Source organism: Trachypithecus francoisi, unplaced genomic scaffold, assembly GCF_009764315.1.
Source record: "Trachypithecus francoisi isolate TF-2019V2 unplaced genomic scaffold, Tfra_2.0 Lachesis_group17, whole genome shotgun sequence".
NCBI lineage: Eukaryota > Metazoa > Chordata > Mammalia > Primates > Cercopithecidae > Trachypithecus > Trachypithecus francoisi.
The window spans coordinates 1,143,251-1,170,698 of record NW_022681462.1 but is presented as its reverse complement, the minus strand read 5'-3'; the positions used below and the strand labels follow the sequence as shown (position 1 = coordinate 1,170,698).

General features: G+C 51.3%; 1 protein-coding gene across 4 annotated transcripts in view; it reads right to left on the bottom strand.

The window, feature by feature from the left end:
• Positions 1–17,757, bottom strand: part of CNNM4 (cyclin and CBS domain divalent metal cation transport mediator 4) — a 47,870-nt gene extending 30,113 nt beyond the window's left edge. For all 4 annotated transcript variants that reach the window (XM_033238892.1, XM_033238889.1, XM_033238890.1 and 1 more), the window contains exon 1: positions 16,228–17,757. In XM_033238892.1, the coding sequence (XP_033094783.1) occupies positions 16,228–17,629 (1,402 nt within the window). In that variant the 5' untranslated portion in view covers positions 17,630–17,757. The remainder of the gene's footprint in view (positions 1–16,227) is intronic.
• Between the last annotated feature and the right edge of the window lie 9,691 nt (positions 17,758–27,448).

The following is a 27,448-nucleotide window of genomic DNA, read 5'->3' as shown; positions in this document are numbered from 1 at the left end:
ACAATCTTGAAGACCAAAGGGCTCAACATTACCAGATGTCAAAACTTATTATAAAATTACTGCAATTATGCCAATATAGTTACTGGAGCAAAGAAAAAGAAACAGATCAATTAAATCGAAGAGTCCAGAGAGACCTGCATGTACACCACAGTCCAGTGAGAAAAGAGATCTTTTCAATACAAAGTCCTGGGTATTATATGGACCTTTTTTTTTTTTTTGAGACGAGGTCTTGCTCTGTCACCCAGGCTGGAGGGCAGTGGCACAATCTTAGCTCACTGCAACTTCTGCCTCCCAGGTTCAAATGACCGTCCCACCTCAGCCTGTGAGTAGCTGGGATCAAAGGTGCATGTCACCACACCCAGCTAATTTTTGTATTTTTGGTAGAGACAGGGTTTCACCACGTTGTGCAGGCTAGTCTCAAACTCCTGAGTTCAAGTGATTCCATACAGCTTTTAAAGAAAGAATACTGGCCGGGTGCGGTGGCTCACGCCTGTAATCCCACACTTTGGGAGGCCGAGGCAGGCAGATCACAAGGTCGGGAGATCGAGACCATCCTGGCTAACACAGTTAAACCCCATCTCTACTGAAAAAATGTAAAAAATTAGCCAGGCATGGTGGCGGGCGCCTGTAGTTCCAGCTACTTGGGAGGCTGAGGTAGGAGAATGGCGTGAACCCGGGAGGTGAAGCCTGCAGTAAGCGGTGATCACGCTACTGCACTCCAGCCTGAGTGACAGAGCTAGACTCCATCTCAAAAAAAAAAAAAAGAATTATTAACTGCTAACTCACATCAAAAACAAAAATAAGTTCCATAAGGATTACAGATCTAAATGCAAAAAATAAATGATACAATTTCTAGAAGACAGCACAGGAGTCTGCCCCCTGGCATGCACTCACCTTCCCTTCTCTTGCCAGCACCGTGCCTCACCAGATACAAAACCTCATCTGGGTCTTCCCAACCCCCGAAACCGTGAGCCAAACAAACTTAAACTGTTTATAAATCACCCAGTCTCGGCCGGGCGCGGGGCCTCACACCTGTAATCCCAGCACTTTGGGAGGCCAAGGCAGGTGAATCACCTGAGGTCAGGAGTTCAAGACCAGCCTGGCCAACACGGTGAAACCCCATCTCTACCAAAAATATAAAAAATTAGCTGAGTGTGGTGGCATGCACTTGTAATCCCAGCTACTCAGGAGCCTGAGGCAGGAGAATCACTTGAACCCAGGAGGTGGAGGTTGCAATGAGCCAAGATCGTGCCACTGCACTCCAGATTGAGCAACAAAACGAGACTCTGTCTCAAAAAAAAAAAAAAAAAAAAACACACACACACAAAGTAGCTGGGTGTGGTGGCGCACACCCGTGGTCCCAGCTACTCAGGAGGTTGTAAAGTGGAATATATTGCTTGAGCCTGGGAAGTTGAGGCTATGGTGAGCCATGATGGTATCACCGCACTCCAGCCTACGTGACACAGAGACTGTATCTCGAAAAAGAAATAAAAAGGCAAGGCAAACAACCTCTTAGAAAATAGGCAACAGGCCGGGCGCAGTGGCACATGCCTGTAATCCCAGCACTTTGGGAGGCCGAGGCGGGTGGACCACAAGGTCAAGAGACTGAGACCATCCTGGCCAACATGGTGAAACCCCGTTTACGCTAAATATACAAAACTTAGCTGAGTGTGGCGGCGCGCTCCTGTAGTCCCAGCTACTCAGGAGGCTGAGGCAGGAGAATTGCTTGAACCCAGGAGGTGGGGGTTGCGGTGAGCCAAGACTGTGCCATTACACTCCAGCCTGGGCAACAAGAGTAAAACTCCAACTCAAAAAAAAGAAAACAGGTAACAGACACCAACGAAAAGAAGAGTCAAATGGACAATAAGCATACAAAAATATGCTCAATATCGGTGGGCCGGGCGCGGTGGCTCAAGCCTGTAATCCCAGCACTTTGGGAGGCCGAGACGGGCGGATCACGAGGTCAGGAGATCGAGAGCATCCTGGCTAACATGGTGAAACCCCGTCTCTACTAAAAAAAATACAAAAAACTAGCTGGGCGCGGTGGTGGGCGCCTGTAGTCCCAGCTACTCGGAAGGCTGAGGCAGGAGAATGGCATAAACCCGGGAGGCGGAGCTTGCAGTGAGCTGAGATCCGGCCACTGCACTCCAGCCCGGGCAACAGAGCAAGACTCTGTCTCAAAAAAAAAAAAGAAAAAAAGAAAATAGCTATTAGGTATCAATAAAAGTAAATTTTAAAACAACACAATAGCGGCCGGGCGCGGTGGCTCACGCCTGTAATCCCAGCACTTTGGGAGGCCGAGGCAGGTGGATCACGAGGTCAGGAGATCGAGACCATCCTGACCAACACGGTGAAACCCCGTCTCTACTAAAATACAAAAAATTAGCTGGGTGTGGTGGCACGTGGCCTGCGGTCCCAGCTACTCGGGCGGCTGAGGCGGAGGAATCACTTGAATCTGGGAAGTGGAGGTAGTGGTGAGCTGAGATCACACCACTGCACTCCAGCCTAGGCGACAGCGACACTCCATCTCAAAAAAATAAAATAAAATAAAACTACAATGGCACAGTGGCTCCAGCCTGTAATCCCAGCACTTTAGGAGGCCGAGGAGGGAGGATCGCTTGAGGCCAGGAGTTCGAGACCAGCCTGGACAACAAGGGAAGACCACATCTCTACACAAATTTAAAAATTAGCCAGGCACAGTGGCCCACATCTGTGGTCCCAGCTACTTGGGAGGCTGAGGTGGGAGAACTGCTTGAGCCTGGGAGGTTGGGCCTGCAGTGAGCTGTGATCATGCTACTGCACTCCGGCCTGGATGACAGAAAGAGACCCTGCCACAAAACAAAAACAAAACACAACGAGACACAACCATGCACACACCTGAATGGCAAACGTTAAACACATATACACATACTTGACAAGACCAGAGTTGGTGGGGATGGGAGTGGACACTGATACAAGCACTTTGGAAAACTCTCATCTCTAATGTCCCTGTGCCTTAGCGATTCCATTCCCGGGCATATTCCCAACAGAAATGCCTTCGTATGTTCAGCAAGATACATGCACAAGAGTGTTCTTAGCAGCATCATTTGTAACAGTCCCAAACTGGAAACAATGCAATGTCCCTCAGTAATATTATTGGTTATATAAAGGGAATATTATGATAGCAACTAAAAGGAATGAATGACAGCTACATACAACATGGATGAAGCTCAGACTCTTAACATTCAGCAGAAGCCAGACACAAAAGTGTACATATGATATGATTCACTTACAAAAGTTTAGAAACAGAAAAAAATTGACCCAGGATGACTGAGGGAGCAGGGCAGGGACTGGGAGGGTGCATGGGGTCAGGGGTGGGCTTCCAGGGTGGGGGTAATGTTTTATTACTCAAGCTCAGTGGCAGTTAGGAGTGTTTGTACACAGGCTGTACACTTACGATTTATGCACTTTTCTCTATATTATGCATCAACAAAAAGTTTACCTAAAGAAAAAAATCGCAAACCGACAGTACATTTTTTAGCATTGTTTAGCCTGAACTTACTGGAATCTCCCAATCTGCTGGCTTTTTTTTTTTTTTTTTTTGAGATGGAGTCTTACTCTATCTCCCAGGCTGGAGTGCAGTGGCACGATCTCTGCTCACTGCAACCTCCACCTCCTGGATTCAAGCGAATCTCCTGCCTCAGCCTCTCAAGTAGCTGGGAGGACGGGCATACATCACACTCAGCTAATTTTTGTATTTTTAGTAGAGATGCGGTTTTGCCATGTTGGTCAGGCTGGTCTCGAACTCCTGACCTCAGGTGATCCACCCGCCCTGGCCACTCAAAGTGCTGGGATTACAGGCGTGAGCCACTGCGCCCAGCCTGCTCTCTTTCTTACCAGCTGCAATCTCACTGCAAGGAGACACTGCATAGTGCTTTACAGCATGGCTTCTAGGGCCACATAGCCTGAGGTTGTCACTCAGCTGTCATGTGACTGGGAAAGACTGTTGGCCTCTCTGAGCCTCAGTTTCCCATCTACAGCACTTGGAGGATTAAATAATCACTCCATAAATGTTAACCACTGCTACAGGCACACGCATTTCCTGTTCTTTTTTTTTTTTAACTTTTTAATTTTTAAAAAAATTTTAAACACAGGGTCTCACTCTGCCACCCAGGCTGAAGTGCAGTGATGCAATCATAGCTTGTGTAACCTCAAACTCCTGGCCTCCAAGTGACTACAGATCTTTGTTGCAGAGGCAAGATGGGGCTCCAAGGGAACAGAGACTCAGCTGGTGGCCTCTTCCCTCCCTCCCTGAGACACCTGGGAGGCAGCAGAGGACCAGTGAAGCTGAAATGAAAACGCATGACTGGCAAACAGGGCTGTGCTCCTTCCTTCCCCTGCCCCTCCCACAGGGCAGCCCTCACATGATGCTCCCGCAGTCGGAACACGGATGCGCTGGCGGTCAGGACGGCAGGCTTAACTTTCCCCATTTTGGAAGTGGGGGAAACTAAGTAAATGAGGAGAATTTCCTCTTTCACTTTCATTTTTTTCCATTGAGCTCTGCCTTCTGTTACTCTGACTATATACACTGGGGTCCAGATAAGATGGCATCTGAATTAGCATATAATTATATAGAGGGTTCTTTTGAGCTCAGTGTCATTATTTATTTATTTATTTTTAATAAGCTTTCTATACTTAATTTTAATTTTTTTTTTTTAGATGGAGTCTCCTCCTATCACCCAGGCCGGAGTGCAGTGGTGTGATCTTGGCTCACTGCAACCTCTACCTCCTGGGTTCAAGGGATTCTCCAGCCCTAGCCTCCTCAGTAGCTGGGACTACAGGTACACGTACACGCCACCATATCCCGCTAATTTTTGTACTTTTAGTAGCGATGGGGTTTCACCATGGTGGCCAGGCTGATTTCAAACTCCTGGTCTGTCTGCCTCGACCTCCCAAAGTGCTGGGATTACAGACATGAGCCACGGTGCCTGGCCATTTCATTTAATTTTAAATTTTTGTGGGTACATAGAAGGTGTATCAGTGTATTTATAATTTCAAAAAAGCCACCACCCTGAACAGCAGGGCAGCCTGCCAACAGAGACAGTGTATGAGAACCGCTGCGGCCACAGGTTGGCATCAATGCCAACTGGGGCACCTTTTGGATAACAGCAATAATAATTTTAAAAATAACTAATATTTAACGCATGATTACACAGTGCTGGGCACAGGGCTAAGCACTTTGCACACCTTACTTCACTTAGTCCTCACAGCAAGGTCTGAAGGGGACAGAGTCATCAACGTGGATGACCAGATCACTAGCAGCTGAAGAGAAAGTCACTATTTTGGGCGTTTCATGAAATCAATTACACTGTACAAGCATTTACTAATTTTTGAAACTGACTTTTAACTCTCAGGAAAGTTTCATGAGAGAGAGGCTTCCGTTTAAGACGAGACTCCTGGTGACATTGCATGTGTGCGTAAATGCGGCCGTTTGAGAGCCTGCGTGTGCACATGGGGGGTAGCAGGTGGGTGTGAACGTGTGAGAGTGGCCCTGCCTGTGCCTCTGGGAGGTGGGAGTGTGTGTGTGTACGCATGTGTGTGTGAGTGCCTGCCTGTGCCTGTGGGGGGGGAATGAGTGTGTGTGTGTGCATGGGTGACAGCGAGCCTGCCTGTACCTATGTGAAGGGGATGTGTGTGTGTGTGTGTGTGTGCCCATGTGTGTGTGAGTCCCTGCCTGTGCCTTTGTGGAGGGTGTAAGTGTGTGTGTGCGCATGGGTGGGAGTAAGCCTGCCTGTGCCTATGTGGGGGTATGAGTGTGTCTGTGTGCGCGCGCATGTGTGTGTAAGGGCCTGCCTGTGCCTATGTGGGGGTATAAGTATGTGTGCGTGCATGTGTGAATGCCTGCCTGTGCCTATGTGGGGGTATTAGTGTGGGTGCGTACATAGGTGGGAGTGGCCCTACCTGGGGTGGGGGAGGGATCCTCCTTGCACTGAGGCTCCAGGCTGCCTCCTGGCCAGAGACCAGGCGTTTCAGAGAGCCTGGGAAACCAGTCCTGCAACAACCCTACCCCTTCACAGTAAATCAGCCCTGCAGCATGGAAGCAACTCTGACCATAACCTCTGGGGAAAGATCCAGCAACACCAAGTTTAACCCCCAGCAAAACAAACTAGCAGCTGTACATCCAGCCTCTGGGCTCACCTTCCCGCAGAGGCGCACAGCACTGCCCAGCCCTTGTCCTGGTGCAGATTCTCTGAGAGACTCCCAAAGGATGATGGGGATAAAATGGATTTCATTTCTTATCAGCGGGAAATCTGAAGAACCCATCTAAACTGTGTTCCAAAAAGCATGCAGACAGGGATTTCTTTGTTTTTTTTGAGATGGAGTCTGGTTCTGTTGCCCAGGCTAGAGTGCAGTGGCACAATCTTGGCTCACTGCAACCTCCGCCTCCCGGGTTCAAGCAATTCTCCTGCTTCAGCCTCCCAAGTAGTTGGCAATTACAGGTGTGCACCACCACGACCGGCTAAATTTTTTTGTATTTTTTTAGTAGAGACAGGGTTCCACCATGTTGGCCAGGCTGGTCTCGAACTCCTGACCTCAGGTGATCCACCCGCCTCAGCCTCCCAAAGTACTGGGATTATAGGTGTGAACCACTGCACCCAGCCATGCTATTTGTTATAAGGTTTTTGTTTTGTTGTTTTGTTTTGTTTTTAATAGAGACAAGTTCCAGCAATGAGATGTATCTCTTTTATGGCTACGGACAAATAATAAACACTAATAAAAAAGAAAGAAAGAAAATCCTCTAACAACGGAATAGGCACAGAAGTAAGGAGTCTAGGCTCTAGCCTATGACACAAGCCAGGGGCCCTCTATGGAGCCTCCGACCCTCTCACAACAGGACGTCCTAGTGAAACGAGAGGGGTAAGAGAGGGGCAGGGCAGGTGTAGCCCCAGGCACCAGGGCTGGAGGAAATGGCAGCGACTGGCCAGCTGCTTCCCACCCCCTCAGCCGAGGACCAGCCAGGTACTTCTGGAAATTCTAGCACCTTCACACATCTCAGAGTCGGTTCTGCTAAGGAGTTCCAAGAATCCCTAAGACCAGGCCGGGCGCGGTGGCTCAAGCCTGTAATCCCAGCACTTTGGGAGGCCGAGACGGGCGGATCGCGAGGTCAGGAGATCGAGACCATCCTGGCTAACACGGTGAAACCCCGTCTCTACTAAAAATACAAAAACTAGCTGGGCGAGGTGGCGGGCGCCTGTAGTCCCAGCTACTCGGGAGGCTGAGGCAGGAGAATGGCGTAAACCCGGGAGGTGGAGCTTGCAGTGAGCTGAGATCCGGCCACTGCACTCCAGCCTGGGCGACAGAGCGAGACTCCGCCTCAAAAAAAAAAAAAAAAAAAAAAAAAAGAATCCCTAAGACCACAAGAAGGCTTCGAGACAGCCTGTCCATCCCCCACAGGCTGGGGAGAAGGAACCAGGAGACTCTCCAAAAATCAGTCACCAAGGCAGCGACGAAGGCCTGGCCCAGGCTGCCCTTCCACACACACTCTCCATGACTGTGCGGCCTTTCAGGAGCCAGCGCCCAGTGTGGGACAACCATGCTGGCCCCTGCCCTCAAGGAGACTGGAGGCCTGTAGTAGCGACTCCTTCAGAGAGGCCAGGCTTCCTTCCCCTCAAAGATGTCCTTGCTGTTCAGTCAACCAGGTTCATGTGGGAGGGGTGCAGAGAGATGGCACCCAGGGATCCGCACCCCCAAGTCCCTCTAGCAAGGGATGGGAAGCAGCCCGGGAGGTCCGAGCCACACCCCCACAGCTGCTGCGGAGGATGGCGAGGCTCACCCCTCAGCCTTCGGGTCTTGTCCAGGCTCTCCCAGGGCAACATGTACCAGAGTGGAAAACGCCATGTCTACCCACCCTAGCAGATTCCGCCGAAACGCCTTTCCAGACTTTTACTTACAAGACAGGCCTCCCCTTCCTAAGGGCCCCGTGCTGATCCTGCAGGGCCGTTCCCTGATGTTGTGCTCCTATGTATTCACCCATTTTCAAGGTTAAACATCTGCTCGGTGCTTCCCGTCCTGACCAGAGGTGAGCAGAAAAACACTGGAGAGGGATTTCCTAGTTAAAAATACGAGATGTTTGAAAAGCAAACACCAGAATAACCTAAGAATCTATCAGGGCCTCGATGCACGGCGGTGCCTTCCATTGCGCAAACCAGAGCTCTGGGAAGAAAACTGTCAAGTGAAGACACGTGAGTCTCCCCTCAGTTCTGGCTCCTCTTTGGGAATCAGCCCATAGGCTGCACGGGGCCAGCCAGGAAGGAGGTGCAGCTGCCCGCTGGCTGGCACGCACCAGGCCCCTCCACGTGCCCATGTTCCCTTCCCACAGCACTGCACTAAAGGGAAAGTGAGAAGGAGCCTGGGCACAGCTCTGTCAGCTGTCCCCGCTGGGACCTCTGCCTGCACCCAGAGTATCAACCACCTTGTGTCACTCTCAGATACACCTGCCCCCGGGCAGCTTCTCGAGATCAAAGCACCATGTTGAGGCTATTACCAGGCAGGGCTGACGGACAGCCTGTGCACAGCTGCCTTCGGGCACCACTTGTCCGAGGCTGCTCTCGCTGGGCACCCCACAGCCTAAGGTCCCATCCCACAGTCTGTGCGTGGTCCTCACCCCATCGGACCTCCCAAGGAGGCTCCCGAATACCGTGCCCCCCTGGTTCTCTTCGTCCCCATCAAGGAGTCGCCCCAGTCCAGCTTTTACACACTGACATCCCCTGCACTGTCCTTTCCTCTCTCTCACATTCTATTTTTTTTTTTTTTTTGAGACAGTGTCTCTCTGTCACCCAGGCTGGAGTACAATGGCACGATCTCGGCTCACTGCAACCTCTGCCTCCTGATTCAAGCTATTCTCCTGCCTCAGCCTCCCTAGCAGTTGGGATAACAGGCGACCATCACCACACCCGGCTAATTTTTGTATTTTTAGTAGAGACGGGGTTTCGCCATGCTGGTCAGGCTGGTCTCAAACTCCTGACCTCAGGTGATCCACCCGCCTCAGCCACCCAAAGTGCTGGCATTACAGGCGTCAGCCACTGTGCCCAGCAGCTCTCTCTCCCATTCTGCCTGCTCTTGGCTGACTCTTAAACCTTTTAGTGTTGTCCTGGCCTTGCTCCCCAGCCCCACATGGGCAGTTTCCCCTGCAAGCCTGCCTGGATGTTACTGCACACTGGTATGGGCCACAGCCAGCAGCATGGGCATCATCTGAGAACCTGTCAGAAATGCAGACTCTCAGGCCACACCCAGACCCACTGAGTTCAAGTCTGCACTTTAACAAAATGTCCAGGCAGTCCAGTGTGAGAAGCCCTAGTGTAAACAGTGCTGGGCACGGAGAAGGAGCTCAGGAATGGGTCACACCATTATCATTACCACCACTCACCTCCCTCTGCCCTCACCAAACTGTCTCTTCGTCCTCCTCTCCCGATTGCAGTTAAATGACATCATCAACCTGAATCCCAAGCTAGAAACCTCTGACTTTCACAACTACTTCCTGGCCCTGACTCCCAGATCTCCATAAGGACCAATGAGTCTAGTTACTCTCATTTCAGAAGCATCTCGCAGGCCTGCCCTCCCTCAGCCCCACGGCACCCTATCTGTGAACTCTGTGCAGCCAGGCGTTGTTCACGTGTCTCTCTCCTTGGGAGACTGTGAGTGCTGTGAACAGGGCAGTTTTATTCATCTCTGATTCCCCACAGTCAGCACAGAGTCTGACACACAGGCTTCAAAATGGTCACTGTCGGTTGAACAAACGAAAGAACAAGCAGGTGCGGATGGGAGCGTGGGGTGGGGAGGATAAGCTACCTAAGGTGTGTTAGATGACGGGAACCAAAAGTGAATGCAAAAATCATACAGTGTTTTTTCTTCACTTTATAAAGTTGTTCCAGGAATAAAATAAAGTCGGTGGGAAAATCTGACACGGCCTAGATGAAAATATGGGTTTTTTGTTTTGTTTTGTTTTGTTTTTGAGACAGAGTCTTGCTCTGTCGCTCAGGTTGGAGTGCAGTGGTACAGTATCAGCTCACTGCAACCTCTGCCTCCCGGGCTCAAGCGATTCTCCTGCCTCAGTCACCCCAGTAGCTGGGATTACAGGCATGTGCCATCATATCCGGCTAATTTTTGCATTTTTTTTTTTTTAGTAAAGATGGGGTTTTGCCATGTTGGTCAGGCTGGTCTCGAACTCCTGGCCTCAAGTGACCCACCCAAACAGCTCCCAAAGTGCTAGGATTACAGGCATGAGCCACAGCTAGGAGGAGTTTTTAATGAAAATATTTCTAGCTTTTTCTCATCAATTTATACTACCACTAACTTGCTGACAGGAGCAGTAACAGGTCCAAGGCCACCGCACAGGTCAGTGACCAGGTTGGCTGGAGTTACACCCAGGTCTGTACAGGGTCTAGGTGGTTATAAGGTGGGTGGGGAAAGATAAGGTGTTTAAATATGAGCTAAGTACCTAGGAGGGAAGGAGTGTCCCAGACGGTGGGTCACAGCTAGAAGCTGGAAGGTGTGCTGCAAGGGCGGGGGCGGAGCTCTGCCCTCTTCATTACTTTGCTTCAGGGTCTGGGAGAGTGGTGAAGGCAAAACACAAACTGGGGCAGGAGGAGCTGGAGGCACCTTTGTTCTGAGATTCCAAGCTGGACAAACCCATCCACAACACCCAGTACTGCAAACAGTTCTAGGCAAGGTTTAAGCGGAAGGGCCAAGGTTCAAATCACAGGAGACTCTCAGGCCTGAGGGCTTGTCTCACCAACTCTTGATCTTACTCCTGTGGTCCTGCAGCACCTAGCATCACATCTTGCACGCAGCATGGGGTTTCACAGATATCTGGCACTAACTGCTGTGAGCCGGGAGACAGAAGCGCAGCAAGGCTGTACCCCCTGCCTTACTCCTAGGGACACTCGGCCCCCACATCTGCACCGATGCCCCTAGCCCATCTCTAAGTGTGCAGGAGCACATTCATGACTCATCTAATGAGGGAAGCTGTGTAAACCCCCAGTGGTCAAAGACCACTTATTGGTGGGGAAACTGAGGTACGTGGCGGGGAACCACGCATCACACTCAAGGCCCCAAACTCTACCTCTCAGTCCCCGACATGTCATCCCAGGCGCTCCTCCTGTCTGTCCTGTGTGGATGGAACTCTGAACCTGGTAAGTGCACGACCCCCACTTTTCTTTGCCCTCATCAGCTCCTCAGAATTCTAACACTATTAAAATGGGAAGGATCCTCTGCCAAACCAGACAGGTATTCATTCACTCACTTACTCACTCAGTGCCGTGGATGGTGGCCTTACTATGTGCCAAGAGCCTTTCTAGGGGCTAGAGATACATTGACAAGCAAAACAAGGAGAGCCGCCCTTTGAAACTTAGATGCCAGTGGAAGGAGACAGACGGGAGACAACACGGTAAATCAGCAAATTACACAGATGCTAGAGAGCGATGCGTGCTATGAGAAGCGGGGAAATCAGCACAGGGCAGGGGAGATTAGGAAGTTGGGGTGGGATGGTGGGTGCAGTTTTAAACAAGGTGGCAGGAAGGCCCCACTGAGAGGTGACCTGGGAAGACAGTGAGCCATACTGACTTCTGGGGAAGAATATTCCAGCCCAAGGAAACAAGCATGGCAAAGGCCCCAGGGTGGGAGCATCCTGGTGTAGAACAGCAAAAAGGCCCGGCGTGGTGGCTCACACCTGTAATCCCAGCACTTTGGGAGGCCGAGGCGGGCAGATCACTTGAGGTCAGGAGTTCAAGACGAGCCTAGCTAACATGGTGAAACCCCATCTCTACTAAAAATACAAAACTCAGCCAGATGCGGTGGCACGCACCTCTAATCCCTGCTACTCGGAGGCTGAGGCACAAGAATAGCTTGAACCTGGGAGGCAGAGGTTGCAGTGAGCCAAGAGCGTGCCAGACTGAAACTCTGTCTCAAAACAAAACAAAACAAAACAAAAAAAGGCCAGGCGCAGTGGATCATGCCTGTAATCCTAACACTGTGGGAGGCTGAGGTGGGTGGATCACCTGAGGTCAGGAGTTTATGACCAGCCTGGCCAACATGGTGAAACCCCATCTCTACTAAAAATACAAAAATTAGCCGGGCGCAGTGGTGGGAGCCTGTAATCCCAGCTACTTGGGAGGCTGAGGCAGGAGAATCGGAGGAGGAGGTTGTAGTGAGCCAAGATGGCGTCACTGCACTCCAGCCTGGGCAACAAGAGCGAAACTCCGTCTCAAAAAAAAAAAGAAAGGAAAAAACAGCAAAAAGGTCAGTGGGGTTTGCCAGACAGTCATCCATTGTTCATTCATTTATCCAACACTTACTAGAGACCCGTCTCTTTACCAAGCACTGAGTAGTGAAAACACTTAAGAAGGCATGGCCTTTACCCTCAAAGAGCTTATAATGCTGGAGAGGGGAAAGAAGGAATACAAAGGTCCTAAAACAGGATTACTTGTGGGGCAGAAGGATTCTGGTAAAGCTAGGCTCAGGGCCCTCGCCCAACCTGGGGTGGAGGAGGGTCCAGGACAGACCCTCAGAGAGAGATGCTGGGCTAGACAGTCACCCCATCTCTGACTCTGGCACTGTTAACAATGTCAGCTGAAAGGCCAGGGGCAGTGGCTCACGCCTGTAATCCCAGCACTTTGGGAGGCCCAGGCAGGTGGATCACCTGAGGTCAGGAGTTCCAGACCAGACTGACCAACATGGAGAAACCCCATCTCCACTAAAAATATAAAATTAGGCCGGGCGCGGTGGCTCAAGCCTGTAATCCCAGCACTTTGGGAGGCCGAGACGGGTGGATCACGAGGTCAGGAGATCGAGACCATCCTGGCTAATACAGTGAAACCCCGTCTCTACTAAAAATACAAAAAAACTAGCCGGGCGAGGTGGCGGGCGCCTGTAGTCCCAGCTACTTGGGAGGCTGAGGCAGGAGAATGGCTTAAACCCGGGAGGCGGAGCTTGCAGTGAGCTGAGATCCGGCCACTGCACTCCAGTCCGGGCGACAGAGCGAGACTCCGCCTCAAAAAAATAAAATAAAATAAAATAAAATAAAATAAGCCGGGGGTGGTGGCACATGCCTGTAATCCCGGCTACTCAGGAGGCTGAGGCAGAAGAATCACCTAAACCCGGGAGGTGGAGGAGGTTGCAGTGTGCCAAGATCGCGCCATTACACTCCAGCCTGGGCAACAAGAATGAAACTCCGTCTCAAAAAACAACAACAAACAAACAAATAAAACAATGCCAGCTGTTCTAACCTTACTCACTTGTTCTCTTAGGTTAAAAAAAAAAAAAAAAAAAAAGCATTTCCAACACCAGACTCCTAAAGACACTTTTTTTTTTTTTTGAGACAGTCTTGCTCTGTCGCCCAGGCTGGAAGTGCAGTGATGCTATCTGGGCTTGCTGCAACCTCCGCCTCCCGGGTTCAAGCGATTCTCCTGTCTCAACCTCATGAGTAGCTGGGACTACAGGCACGTGCCACCACAGCCGGCTAATTTTTTGTATTTTTAGTAGAGACGAGGTTTCACCGTGTTAGCCAGGATGGTCTCAATCTCCTGACCTTGTGATCTGTCCACCTCACCCTCCCAAAGTGCTGGGATTACAGGTATGAGCCACCGCGCCCTGAAGAGAAACTCTTAAATTGCAGATGGACACAAGGTGTGTGCTGTGTCCTGGGCAATCTCAGACACCAGATTGGAAGGTCTGGAAGAGGCCACACTGCAGGGAACCCAGTGAGCAAAGAGTTAAAACTGGTTTTCCAAGACCTCTGAGAATGGGGAAGTAAGCGATGGCATAAAGCCACAGGGCCTGTTCCTTTGCGGATGGGGGGTGGAAAGCGGGGACTATCACCATCTCCTGGGCAGCCTGTGTGCAGTTCCCTGGGATTACCAGCACTGCTCCAGGGCTTGGCCTCAGGCAACTGGCCTGTTAAAGAGAAGACTTTCCTGGAGTAAACTGAACCTGGGGACTTTGGCTCAGCGGAGCTCTACTCTGGCCTAAGAGATGCTAGCTCTGTTTTCCCAACTTGATGAAAGGGCACTTGACAAGACAGAGCCCAAAGACAGCCCTCTCAAGACCCAGGAGGCTCCCACCCAAGAGAGCTCAGTCCTGCTGATCAAGACTGGGAGACTGGTCAGACCAATCCATACTGGTTGGATCCAGATTCCCAACTGGATGGAGAGAAGGTGCTATTGGGTGTGTCACAAGCCACAGTCCCAAACACCACAGAGGCAGTGAGGAGGAAGTTGCCCTGGAGGGTCCTAATCAGTCTCCCCACCAAGCAATAAGAGAAGTCTTCAGGTCCCAAGGCTTGGGGTGGGGGTGGGGCACAGATCCTCACTGCTTCCCTGTCCCAGGCTCAGGTACCTGGGAAAACCTGATTCCTGGCTCTGCACTCCCAAAGCCGCCCCCCACCCCCGCCCCATCGCAGCCTCTGCCTTCACCACCAGGGGTCTGTCTCTCCAGTCTCTGCAGGGAGGCCACCTTCCCCAGGGCTCTCCCCGACTCTAGCTTACTTGACTCAAGTCGTCCTCAGCTCCGATGCTGAGATTCGGTCTGTTGAACTTCAGAGGGTACCAACCCACCACCCTGGCCCTGACCCCAGCATCTTTTCAGACCAAACCTGGCAAAGCCAGCTCCTGCCTATCCCACTCCAAAGCTGTCCTCCACTCTCTGTTACAGAAACACCTGCCAGCTCACTCCCTGCTAGGATTCCCAAGTCTCTCGGAGCCCTAGGTCGGCCTGAGTGGCCTCAGCCAGCAGGAGCTCTCCTACGAGAATGAAGGCTGGGAGAGTGTTTAGAAAGCAAAGTCTTCAAGTTTGGGATGAGCCCCTCACCCCCATTCCTTTAAAAAGAGCTTCCCTTTCTGCCTCCTCACTTCCTTCAGCCTAGGAGGGTTCCACTCCATAATTGGCTTGTTTACTGCCACTTTGAGGGTTTCTGAATGGCAGAGGCGGGAGGAAAATTTTGCTGGAAGAAAAGGAGTGGCCGGGCGCGGTGGCTCAAGCCTCTAATCCCAGCACTTTGGGAGGCCGAGACGGGCGGATCACGAGGTCAGGAGATCGAGACCATCCTGGCTAACACGGTGAAACCCCGTCTCTACTAAAAAATACAAAAAAATTAGCCGGGCGAGGTGGCGGGCGCCTGTAGTCCCAGCTACTCGGGAGGCTGAGGCAGGAGAATGGCGTGAACCCGGGAGGCGGAGCTTGCAGTGAGCTGAGATCCGGCCACTGCACTCCAGCCTGGGCGGCAGAGCCAGACTCCGTCTCAAAAAAAAAAAAAAAAAAAAAGAAAAGGAGTGTGTGCCTTGAGTTTTGAGGCTGATGAGTAAACCCTCCAAATGTCTTTCCAACTCCCTGCGAAATGGCCAAGAACCCAGGTGAGAAAAAAACACAAGGCAGTGCAAGGCAGCTGAAGATTTCCAGCAGACCACTGGAGGGAAGCTAAGGTTGGCGCCAGGGAAAGGCAGGACAATTACCAAAACTTAATCTGCTTGTGTCTGCTGAATAGTCGAAAGCGCCACTTGGCATTGTTCTGAGCAGCAAGCCAATGAGAGACCTCCCAATTCTGCTTCTGTGGGTTAGCACCTCCAGTGACATCACTCCCCTGCTCAAAAACCTGTAGCTCCACGCTGGGAGCAAACTTAGCATCCACCACCAGGCCCCAGACTACTCCAGCCATTGACAACTGAGCATCAGAGCCACTATGCCCACGAAACAGGACCACCTGCTGGGCCACAAGCACACCTTTGCTTCTCCACTCGGGTTCTCTGCTTGCAGGGTTCCCTCTGCCTCAAGCATTAAGCCTCTCCACCTTTTAAGGTTCTCCTCAAATGCTACTTCCCCTGTAAATTCCCCAATTTCCAGCCCCTTCTCGACTCCACCCCACACTCTAAATCCCCAGCACCCTGGCCTCTTTTCAGGCATCTTACTCTGTCTTGCTTCAACAGCTCCCTGAGGCCTTGCTCCAGCCCTCCAACGGAGCGAGTGTGTCTTATTCAGCTTTGATTCATCAGGAGCACACAGCATACTACCTTGCAGACGGCAGACACTTGAGAATGGGTCTACTGCTCCAAAATCGTTCACCTCAGAGGCATAGGACGTGATGGGCAAAGGGACACAGAGTCACACAAACAGAACACTAAAGCCAGCAGACACAAAACACGCCAGGGGACAGGAGGCGTCTCAAGGAAATTGAACCAGGGGAACTACATCCGGCCTTACCCTTCTTGAACTCCTCCAGCATGGCATCCAACTTGGTGTCATGGAAGACAAAGTGCACTGGGTGGTTGTAGAAGCGAGTGATTGTCTTGAGCGGGGTGCAGTCATCGGGGTCCACAAAGGCCAAGTCTTTGACGTAGAGAATATCTACAATATTGGACTGCTCATCTTCGAACACCGGGATGCGGGTATAGCCGCTTTCCATAATCTCTGACATGGTGTTGAAGTCCAGGATGGCGTCACTGCGGATCATGAAGCAGTCCTGGAGCTGGGTCATGATATCCTCTACGGTTTTGGTGCGTAGTTCCAGGGCACCCTGGATCATATTGAGCTCCTCTTTCACGAGGTCATTATAGGGCTCCGTCACCTTCAACATCTCCATCAGCTTCTCCCGGTTGTAAACCGTGCGAATCTCCTGGCCCAGAAAAAAGTCCAGGAGCTTGCTGATGGGAAAACTGAGGGGGAAGGTGAGCAGCATAAAGAATTTGGTGAGAATGATGGTGTTGGCACCCACAGCCAGCCCGTGTCGGGAGCACAGGGCCTGAGGTAGGATCTCCCCAAAGATGACAATGCCAATGGTGGAGGAGGCCACCGCCATGAGGCCGGACCCGATGAGGTTGTCTAGAAGGATGGTGAGGGAGGTGTTGACCAGCACGTTCCCCAGGAGCAACGAACAGAGAAGGTAGTTGCCCTTGCGCCGGATGGGCTCAATCTTGCGGGCATAGCGCCTCTCCTTCTCGGTGCCACAGTTCTGCACGATGCGCAGCTCCATGGGGTCCAGGGCCATAAGCCCGAGGTTGAGGCCAGAAAATATGCCCGACAGCACCAGCAGCACTGTAATGAGGAGGATGTGCAGCCAGAGAGGCAGGAACCTCCCAGGCTCCTCCACCATGAAGAGCAGTGAGTCCTTGTCGGTCCACTTCAGCCAGGGCCCGTCGGGCTGGGCCCGGGTGCACAGTGCATACAGCTTCATGTTCTCGCTCCTCCGGAGGAACTTGGTGAGCACCACCAGCACGCCGGACGTGTTCCCGCGGCTCACGTTCACCAGCTGCTGGACAACCAGGTCTTTGGTGAGCTCGAGACAGCTGGTGGACGTGTGGAGGGTCTCGGCATCGTCCACCTCGGTGAAGGAGATCAGGTTCCCGGAGATGTTGCCCAGGCTGTAGCCGTACAGCCTCAGGTTCACGGTGCTGCCCTCGGACACGAAGATGATGCCATCCGGGTTCGTCCCACACGACTTGTTGCAGCTCGCCAGCCTCATGCCCACGATCGAGCCCTGCTGGGGGCTGCCCTGGCCCCGGGCCCCCCGCGCCCACAGCAGCACCAGCAGCACCGGCGCCGCCAGGAGGAGGCGCCCGCGGGCCGGCCCTATGCCCGGGCGCCCGCCCCCGCCCACCGGCGCCATGTTGCTCTGGCTCTGCCGCCGCCGCCGCTCCCCGCGCCGCGCCACGCCGCGCGGCCCCGCTCTGCACCACCGCTCCGGCCGCTCCGCTGCCGCCGAGCCAACTGCCCGGGCCGCGAGCCTGACGTCAGGTCAGCGCCCCGCCCGCCACGCCCCGCCGGCCCACGCCCCTCATTTGCATTGGAGGCCCCGCCCCCGGGGCGCGCTGCTCCAGCCCCTGCCCTTAAGGGGGTCCGGACGCTTAAGGTGGAGCAGCGCCGGAGCGCGAGAGCCGCCGGCGGGGACAGGCCCAGTGCTCCGCCTCCGCGCCCTTGCCCGCCTTTCTCTGCCCGTGGGGCCAGCTCTCCTTCTCCGGGACGTGGTCTCCTGGCCACGGCGTTCCTGTTCCTCGGCCTTGCCCGGCCGCACGTGCGAGACTCCTTTCCCGTCCTGGCAGCCTGCAGCTGGGGGTGGCCCGCTCTGCAGGCAGAGCGAGAAAAGTGCTTTTCCTGATGTAGAAAAAGAAAAAGGGAACCTGAGGGCTTAGGGCTGGCATTGCAGCCTGCCCCTTGGGGACTTTTCTGGCCTCCTCACTGCTGAGATTTTTTCTGACCTTGTCCCAAGGCCAGAAGTAGTTTCCCCCAGCCCCAGCCGTAGCCCCAGCCCCACGATGCTTCCATCAACCAGTGGCTGCCAGATGTGGAAGGCAAATCTGGGGAACTAAGGTTACAGAAGGGCCAGGTTCTGGCCTAGACTTGTCTCCTGTCGCTTCCATTTAGGTTTGGATATTTATTGAACATCTACTTTGTACCAGCACTTGTTCTAGGCTCTGATAATAGAGCAATAAACAAACCAAAGTAGCTGCCCATTGGGTTTACAGTCTAGAACAGAAAACAGGAGATAAACAAGTAAACACATATATTCATTAAATTGCCCCAGCAACCTTCAGAGTTAGTAGAATTATTTCCATTTAGAGATGCAAAAATTGGGCCGGGCGCGGTGGCTCAAGCCTGTAATCCCAGCACTTTGGGAGGCCGAGACGGGCGGACCACGAGGTCAGGAGATCGAGACCATCCTGGCTAACACAGTGAAACCCTGTCTCTACCAAAAATACAAAAACTAGCTGGGCGAGGTGGCGGGCGCCTGTAGTCCCAGCTACTCGGGAGGCTGAGGCAGGAGAATGGCGTAAACCCAGGAGGCAGAGCTTGCAGTGAGCTGAGATCTGGCCACTGCACTGCAGTCCGGGCGACAGAGCGAGACTCCACTCAAAAAAAAAAAAAAAAAAAAAGGAGATGCAAAAATTGAGCCGAGACACAAATCCTGGTCCCTCCAGATTGTCATCTCCCAGCCCATATCTCCATCTGTAAATGGGGTTAAGAATGATAGAGCATTACTTCGCTAAACTTGCGGGAACCGTGGACCTAGACATTGAACACGACAGGACAGCTCTTTAGAATATTCTTTGGCTAGGTAGTAGTTGTGGCTACCTGCCTTCCAGGACCAAACTCCTAACCCCAAATTGTGGTGATTGATCAGCTGGGCAGCTGCTTGTGGACATGAGCAGGCAGGCGCGGCAGTGGGCCTATCCCTGAAATGACGGCTTCCTGAATGACGCTACCCCTGTGTCAGTAGGGTGTGTGAGGAAGACCGCAGCTGCCCGCCCTGTGAGGGGGAAGGAGACAGACAGATGAACATCCTTACAATAACTGCAGAGGTGCACAGAGAAGATCAGGTACTGGGTTGACCACCAGGTCTCAGAGCAAATCTTTTCCCAGTACTGAAGACACAGAACCCACTTTACTCTCTTCCCACACCGACACTTGTGTTTATTTTCATTTTGGTATAATGTTTGCTAATAAAAGCAACAATCACTACCAAACGGAAGGAGCCTAAACAAAAAGGAACAATCATGCAATGTTTTGGGAGGAGGTGTGGTAGCAGAGTGGCCCGGACTCCAGAAAGCCATGTTAGCAGGGGTAGAGGATTCTGTAACTAGGCCCGCCTGGAGAAGTCTGTTGCAAGTAGGGGTCCCACTCATAGCGGATACTTTGTAGCGAGTGCCCAGCAGGCCAGTTTTTTGGAGGAATAGGAGCTGTAGAATGGGCACTGGCTGAGACAGAACAAAAGCAGAACCTTGACTGCCTGTTCCTTCCCTGTCTCCACCAATCAGGAAGAGCCACCTGAATTGCCTCAAAGCAAGCCGAGCTCTCCTCATCTCCTAGTGAACTGTAACACCAGCGCCCTGCTCCACCCCTACCCCCACCTCCCATACTTAAAACTTTCCCATTCTATTATCAATCAATTGGCTATTTTTTCCCTTTTTTTTAAGATTTTATTTTTTTTTCTATTATGTCTTTTTTCTGCTTAAGTACGAATTGGCTCTTTTTATTTTACCGTTCTCAGGCTGTCTACACTCAGAAGCTCTGTTCATATGCACTGAGTCTAATGACAGAAGCCAATAAAGAAAAGGAAAAATACGTTTTTTAGATACTTAGGTTAAATGTGGGAATACCAGCTTGGGCAATATAGCGAAAACTCGTTTCGACTAAAAGTTTAAAAAACCAAAAATTAGCTTGGCATGGTGGTGCACACCTGTAGTCCCAGGACTTTGGGAGGCCGAGGTGGACAGATCACCTGAGGTCAGGAGTTCAAGACCAGTCTGGCCAACATGACAAAACCCCTTCTCTACTAAAATTACAAAATTAGCCAGATGAGGTGATGCATGCCTGTAGTCCCAGCTACCCGGGAGGCTGAGGCAGGAGAATCACTTGAACCCGGGAGGTGGAGGTTGCAGGGAGCCAAGATCATGCCACTCACTCCAGCCTGGGCGACAGAGTGAGACTTTGTCTCAAAAAATAAATAAATAAATAAATACAATAAAAGTAAAAAGAGAAACAGAGTATCACTTATTGGAGGAGGCACACGGAGCCCCAGCCAAAGTCCAGGTTCAGTTGCTGCCAGCTTGCAACCCTGGTTAGGGAATCTGCCCTTTCTGTATCTCCCACGTCGAAATACCTCTCCCACCGTGGAGACAGCATGGAGATAGCGGTCTATCAACGTGCTGAGTCAGGAAGCTTGGATGCACGCATGGCTCCCTGTTAACCAGGCGGTGAGAATGGCAGAAAGCAAACAGGCAAGCTAGGAGCCTCTCTCCTTTGGGGGCAGATAAAGGCATGATCAGACCTGTTCTCTCTGCCTCCGGATGGCAAGTCCTTACTTACCTAGTTGCTTCTATTTGCAAGTAAGAAATTGCCCAGAGGGGTCCTGATCCTCGACCCCTGAGCATGTAACAGCACTCTAGTCATGAGATCCTCGGAGCTCACTGCTTCTTTCCAGGTGAAGGTCCTATGGCAACATGGCTACACCTCCCGTAATTGAGCCCGCTCCCTCCTGGTTCTGTGCAGGGAAACAGTCTTAAAGGCTTAGTGCCCCTTCGCTTGTACCTGGCGTCGCGCTGATGCTGGAGATCCGATGATGAACAAGGATCCTGAATTAGTAAACCGGGATCTAATTCTCCCAGGCTGGCTTCTTTTTTTTTTTTGAGACGGAGTCTCGCTCTGTCGCCCAGGCTGGAGTGCAGTGGCCGGATCTCAGCTCACTGCAAGCTCCGCCTCCTGGGTTTACGCTATTCTCCTGCCTCAGCCTCCCGAGTAGCTGGGACTACAGGCGCCCACCACCGCGCCCGGCTAGTTTTTTGTATTTTTTTTAGTAGAGACGGGGTTTCACCATGTTAGCCAGGATGGTCTCGATCTCCTGACCTCGTGATCCGCCTGTCTCGGCCTCCCAAAGTGCTAGGATTACAGGCTTGAGCCACCGCGCCCGGCCCAGGCTGGCTTCTAAGCCCTCTTCACCCTCTGGGTCTCCAATACAGGGAGCTGCTGGCAGAGAAGCTTCCCTTCTGCTAGTGAGGTTCAGAGTCTGAGGCCTGCCCTGGCCCCACAATGGGCAGAATCCCTCCAGGTGCACCGTGGGCCCCGGGGTTGGAGAACCTGGTTGGGGACCATGAGACATCCTTTCAGGGTGAGCTATGCATCGTCATCAGTACATGCAGTGGCCTGTTCACCGGCTGCCCATGAGTCTACTAGGATAGCCCTGAACATCTGCGGGATTCATCCATGCCGTTAAATTGTCTCAGGAAGGAAGGAGCAGTCAACCCAATACAGAAGGACAGAGTGAGTGTGAAGTTAGCTAGGCTGGTGCCTTGGCTCAAATCCCAACTCAGGTCATCCTAGCAAGTGGGGGCATGAGGACCTGGATAGGGGGATGTCGTGATTTCTACCTGAGACAAATGTTTAACTGAGCCAGAGGAGGGAGTGAGAGCATCACATCAGTGGGTCCAGGCCAAGGGAGTCGAATGCCAGAGCAGCAAAGGTGAAGGGGTTTGTATTAACTATGTAAGTGGGCTTCAAGATTCCTCTGGCCACAGGACAAATTGTTTTTCTTGGGAGCAGGACCATGGAAGGCAGGATGCCCCACCATGGAGGTTCAGAGCATAGTTTTGAAGGGCTCCGGGGGCTGGCTTGGCCGCTGATTGACTGTGTGACCTGGGACTCTGGGACATTCTCGAGTGTTGACTGAAATGATGAGCCATAAGTACTTCACAAGTATCTGGGCCATGGTAAGAGGTCAGTAAACATGCCCTGTCACCATGATAATGATGAAAATGATGTGGCCAGGATCCTTTTTTTTCTTTTTCTTTTTTTTTTTTTTTTTTTTAAGACAGGGTCTTGTTCTGTCATCCAGGCTGGAATACAGTGGCACGATCATGGCTCACTGTAGCGTCAACCTCCCTAGGCCAAGTAATCCTCCCACCTCAGCTTCCTGAGTAGCTGGGACTACAGTCACAGCGCGCACTACCATGCCCAGCTAATTTCTTTTTGTTTTTTGTAGAGATGGGCCCAGTCTGGTCTCAAACTCCTGGCCTCAAGTGATCCTCCTAGTTCGGCCTCCCAAAGTGTTGGGATTACAGGTGTGAGCCATGGTGCCCAGTCCCACGGCTAGGATTTTCAGAAGACGCTTGTAAATTTCCTTAGCTGCAGTGTGTCTCTCCATCCACCTGCAGCCACAGCCTTCTCGTTCATTTTCGTCCCTTTCCTCCAGGTGAGGATGATGAGGGAAGAAGGGAGGCTGAGTGGGAGGCCACCTGGGACTAAGTAAGAGCCTGTTGGACCCTTGGGCCTCCGTCGGGAGGACAGAAAGGAGGCGGGAGTGGAGGAGAAGCCTGTTGGAAGAGAGCCTAAGAAAAGTTTTCACAGCACAGAGGGGCTCAAGCTGAAAAGGCTGGGCAAGCCAGGAAGAGAGGGCAGCCTCTCATTCGGTGTCAGACACCTGGCGAGCCCTTAGGCAAGGCCTGCCTGGGAATCCCCTGCTAGTACCAGGGCCCGGGTGGGGAGTCCCTCGGCCTGCCCTCTCTCATGCCACCCTCCTCCCGCCCTCTGTCCCCAAGACTGGCTACCCCAGCAAGCTTTTCCTTCCACCTCCAAAAACACAAAGACCCTTATTTTAAGACATTAACTATAAATTACTAGACAAAAACAAGAAAGAACAAGATAACAGACACTGAGTATTTATAAAGCCCTAATAACAAAGTGCTTGGAATCATCCCTAGTTTCTGATCCTTTTTCTGAGCTGGCAAATGGAAAAAAGTCTATAGCAAAAATATCAAGGGCTCTGTCCCTTGCTAACCAGAGAATTGGGGCAAAGTGCTTCACCTCTTAGGGCCTTGGTTTCTCCAGTTTTAAGATGGGGTTTACCCGGGAGGCAGAGGGTGCAGTGAGCCAAGGTCACAGCACTGAACTCCAGCCTGGGCGACAGAGTGAGACTCTGTCTCAAAAGAAAAAAAAAAAAAAAGGCCAGGTGCTGTGGCTCACACCCGCAATCCCAGCACTTTGTGAGGCCAAGGTGGGCGGATCACCTTAGGTCAGAAGTTCAAGACCAGCCTGGTCAACATGGTGAACCCCCGTCTCTACTAAAAATACAAAAATTAGCCAGGCATGGTGGTGCGCGCCTGTAATCCCAGCTACTTGGGAGGCTGAGGCAGGAGAATTGCTTGAATCCAAGAGGCGGAGGTTGCAGTGAGCCTACATCGTGCCATTGTACTCCTGCCTGGTTGACAAGATCAAGACTAAAATAAATAAATACATCCACAAAATAAATAAAAATAAATAATTTTAAAAATAAGATGGAGATCAAGAAATCCTTCTCGCTGCATCAAAAGGACAAAATGAGCCAGAGTTTGAAAGCACTGCCCCATAAATGTTAGGTCCTTTTCCTTCCCCAGTCCAAGATTTTCAATTACATTTCAATCATTTGGTCATTTGTGTGATTTTCTATTTTTACTGGGCTTCTAAAATGCAAACGTTATACATGTTCACTGCAACAAACTCAAATAACACAGTGTATAAAGTAGAAAACGTTGGTCCTCCTTCCCCTTCATCCTAGTGCCCAGGGATTGTTTTTCTGTTAAGTTTTGCCACCGTCTGCCTTCTTCATTACCTTCTCTACCGTACTCTGGGCTAGAGGCCATTTCTCATTGGGTTTAGAATCCTTCAGGGACAAAAACTGTGTCATAGTCATCGCTGTATCAGGAGTGCCCAGCATTCCATATGCATTTATGGAATGAATTGGACGTCCCTTAAAAAAGAGGTATGAGGCCGGGCGCGGTGGCTCAAGCCTGTAATCGCAGCACTTTGGGAGGCCGAGGCGGGCAGATCACAAGGTCAGGAGATCGAGACCATCCTGGCTAACCCGGTGAAACCCCGTCTCTACTAAAAAAATACAAAAAACTAGCCGGGTGAAGTGGTGGGTGCCTGTAGTCCCAGCTACTCGGGAGGCTGAGGCAGGAGAATGACGTGAACCCGGGAGGCGGAGCTTTCAGTGAGCTGAGATCCGGCCACTGCACTCCAGCCCGGGCAACAGAGCAAGACTCCATCTCAAAAAAAAAAAAAAAAAAAGAGGTATGAGCTGTGTGCAGTGGTGTGCACCTATAATCCCAGCTACTCAGGAGGCTGAGGCAGAAGGATCAATTGAGCCCAGGAGTTTGAGGCTGCAGCATGCTACAATTAGTCCTGTGATTAGCCACTGTACTGTATGTAGCCTGGGCAACAGAGCAAGACCCCATCTCTAAAAAAAAAAAAAAAAGTGGAGTAGGAATAATACTCTTGGGACCCAGGGGTAGGAAATGAGTGGGAAGCACTTGGCCAGTGGCCTTATATGTAAAATTACAATTCTGTTTCCAGAGACTATATGTATTGATATAAATTCTGTTCTATTTCTTTTTTTAAAAAAATCTGTGTCTTTTATTTATTTTATTTTATTTTATTTTATTTTATTTTATTTTATTTTTAGTAGAGACGGGGTTTCACCGTGTTAGCCAGGATGGTCTTGATCTCCTGACCTCGTGATCCACCCACCTCGGCCTCCCAAAGTGCTGGGATTACAGGCTTGAGCCACTGCGCCCAGCCAAAAATCTGTGTCTTGATCCAACTAAATTGATTTCTTGACTGATCCACATTTGAAGAATGCTGGTCTCATATATTGCTCATGGGCATCCCCGTGGAACTCCCCCGGGAGGAAGGCTGCAGGGACTTGTGGGCATTAGAAGGGTCCAGTCTATGTAAGTGGCACCTACACCCACAGAACTTGGCACAACTCACATGTGGCAATAAATCACCTCGGGCATACTAATGAGGCAAGTTCCTGATTCCTCAGTGTTATTGTGCCCCAGCTCACCCAGAAATCCATAGAACCTTTGAGATCTTCATTCCCAAGTATCCAGATTTTCTCAGGTTTGTCCCAAACAATTGCCAAGGTGCCAATTACCTGTAGACATTTAGCAACCAGCTCAATTTGCTGGGCCTCAGGGCCTTTCTTTAACATAAGAGGACTGTATCAGATAAACAGGTTCAATGGTTATTTAAATTCCTGGATGTGTAATTCTTCCTGGGCAACACAGGAAATAATTGCAAAATCAGCATCATCAGATGCAGCGGGCACCTGTTGTTTGGATCTGTCCGGCTTCCTGTCCTCTTTCTTCCAGGCACGGTACCTCCCCTTTCTCTGGAGACCTGTCCCTCCTCCATTTCCAAGGGTTCCAGTAGGAATGGGCAGCTACCCAGGCATGGACCATCAAAGCATCCCTGGCTGCTGTTCATCTACAGTGGGGAGGGGACTGAGGAGGTTGATCAAGGGTCTGACTGGGGCATTTATATAAGGAGGAGGTCCCTAAATGGAGGTTATGGAAGCCTCAAGCTGTCAGCTGCAGTGTCCCCTCTGCCTGCTGAATGCACTGCTTCTGTCCCCCTTCACCTCAGCCCTACAAGGAGACCGGGAGGGGTACTATTCTTAGTCTTATTTTCTAAACAGAGATTTGTAAAGGTTAAGAATCCTTCTCAGGGTTGGGGGCAGCGGTTCACACCTGTAATCCCAGCACTTTGGGAAGCTGAGAAGAATCACTTGAGGCCAGGAGTGTGAGACCAGCCTGGGTGACACAGTGAGACCACTACCACCAACCCCCCACCCCCGCCCCCATCTCTACAAAAGCTAAAAAATAGGCCAGGCATGGTGGCTCACGCCTGCATCCCAGCACTTGGGGAGGCAGAGGTGGGTGGATCACGAGGTCAGGAATTCGAGACCAGCCTGGCCAATATGGTGAAACCCCATCTCTACCAAAAAATACAAAATCTTAGCTGGGCGTGGTCGTGGGCACCTGTAATCACAGCTACTTGGGAGGCTGAGGAATGAGAATCACCGGAACCCGGGAGGCAGAGGTTGCTGTGACTCGAGACTGCGCCACTGCACTCCAGCCTGGGCAACAGAGCACGAGTCTGTCTCAAAAAAAATAAAATAAAATAAAATAAAATAGGCTGGGCGTAGTGAAACCCCATTTCTACTAAAAATACAAAAATTAGCTAGGCATGGTGGCACACACCTGTAATCCCAGCTACTAGGGAGGCAGAGGCAGGAGAATCAGTTGAACCTGGGAGGCGGAGGTTGCAGCGAGCTGCCATTGCGCCATTGCACTCTGGCCTAGGTGACAGAGCGAGACTCCATCTCAAAAAAAAAAAAAAAGTTAGCTGGGTGTGGTGGCGGATGCCTATAATCCCAGCAACTCAAGAAGGTGAGGCAGGAGAATTGTTTGAACCGGGGAGGCAGAGGTTGCAGTGAGCCGAGATTGGGTCACTGCACTCCAGCCTGGGTGACAGAGCAAGACTCCATCTCAGGAAAAAATATATATATATATAACCTTTTTATTAGCAATCTCAACTCAGTGGGGACTTAACATGACATGGTTTTATTTCTTTTCCATTCAAGGCTTTTAACCAATTTCAGTCACATTTCCCTGTCTGTATCCTTCTTGAGATCTTGGATAGATTCCATAGCTTTAGTATGACTTTTAACATTAAAAGCCCAATCAGGGCCTGTAATCCCAACACTTTAGAAGGCTGAGGAGGGAGGATTGCTTAAGCCCAGGAATTCAAGACCAGCCTCATCAACATGGCAAGATTCCATCTCTATGAAAAACTTAAAAATTAGCCAGGCATGGTGGTGCACACCTGTGGTCCTTGCTACTTGGGAGGTTGAGGCTGGAAGATTTGAGCCCAGGAGGTCGAGCCTGCAGTGAGTCATGATTGCTCCACTGCATTCCAACCTCAGAGCAAGGCCCTGCCTCAAAAACAAAACAAAACAAGCCGGGCGCGGTGGCTCACGTCTGTAATCCTAGCACTTTGGGAGGCTGAGACGAGCGGATCACTTGAGGTCATGAGTTGAAGACCAGTGTGGCAAACATGGCAAAACCCCGTCTCTACTAAAATACAAAAATTAGCCAGGCACGGTGGCGTGCGC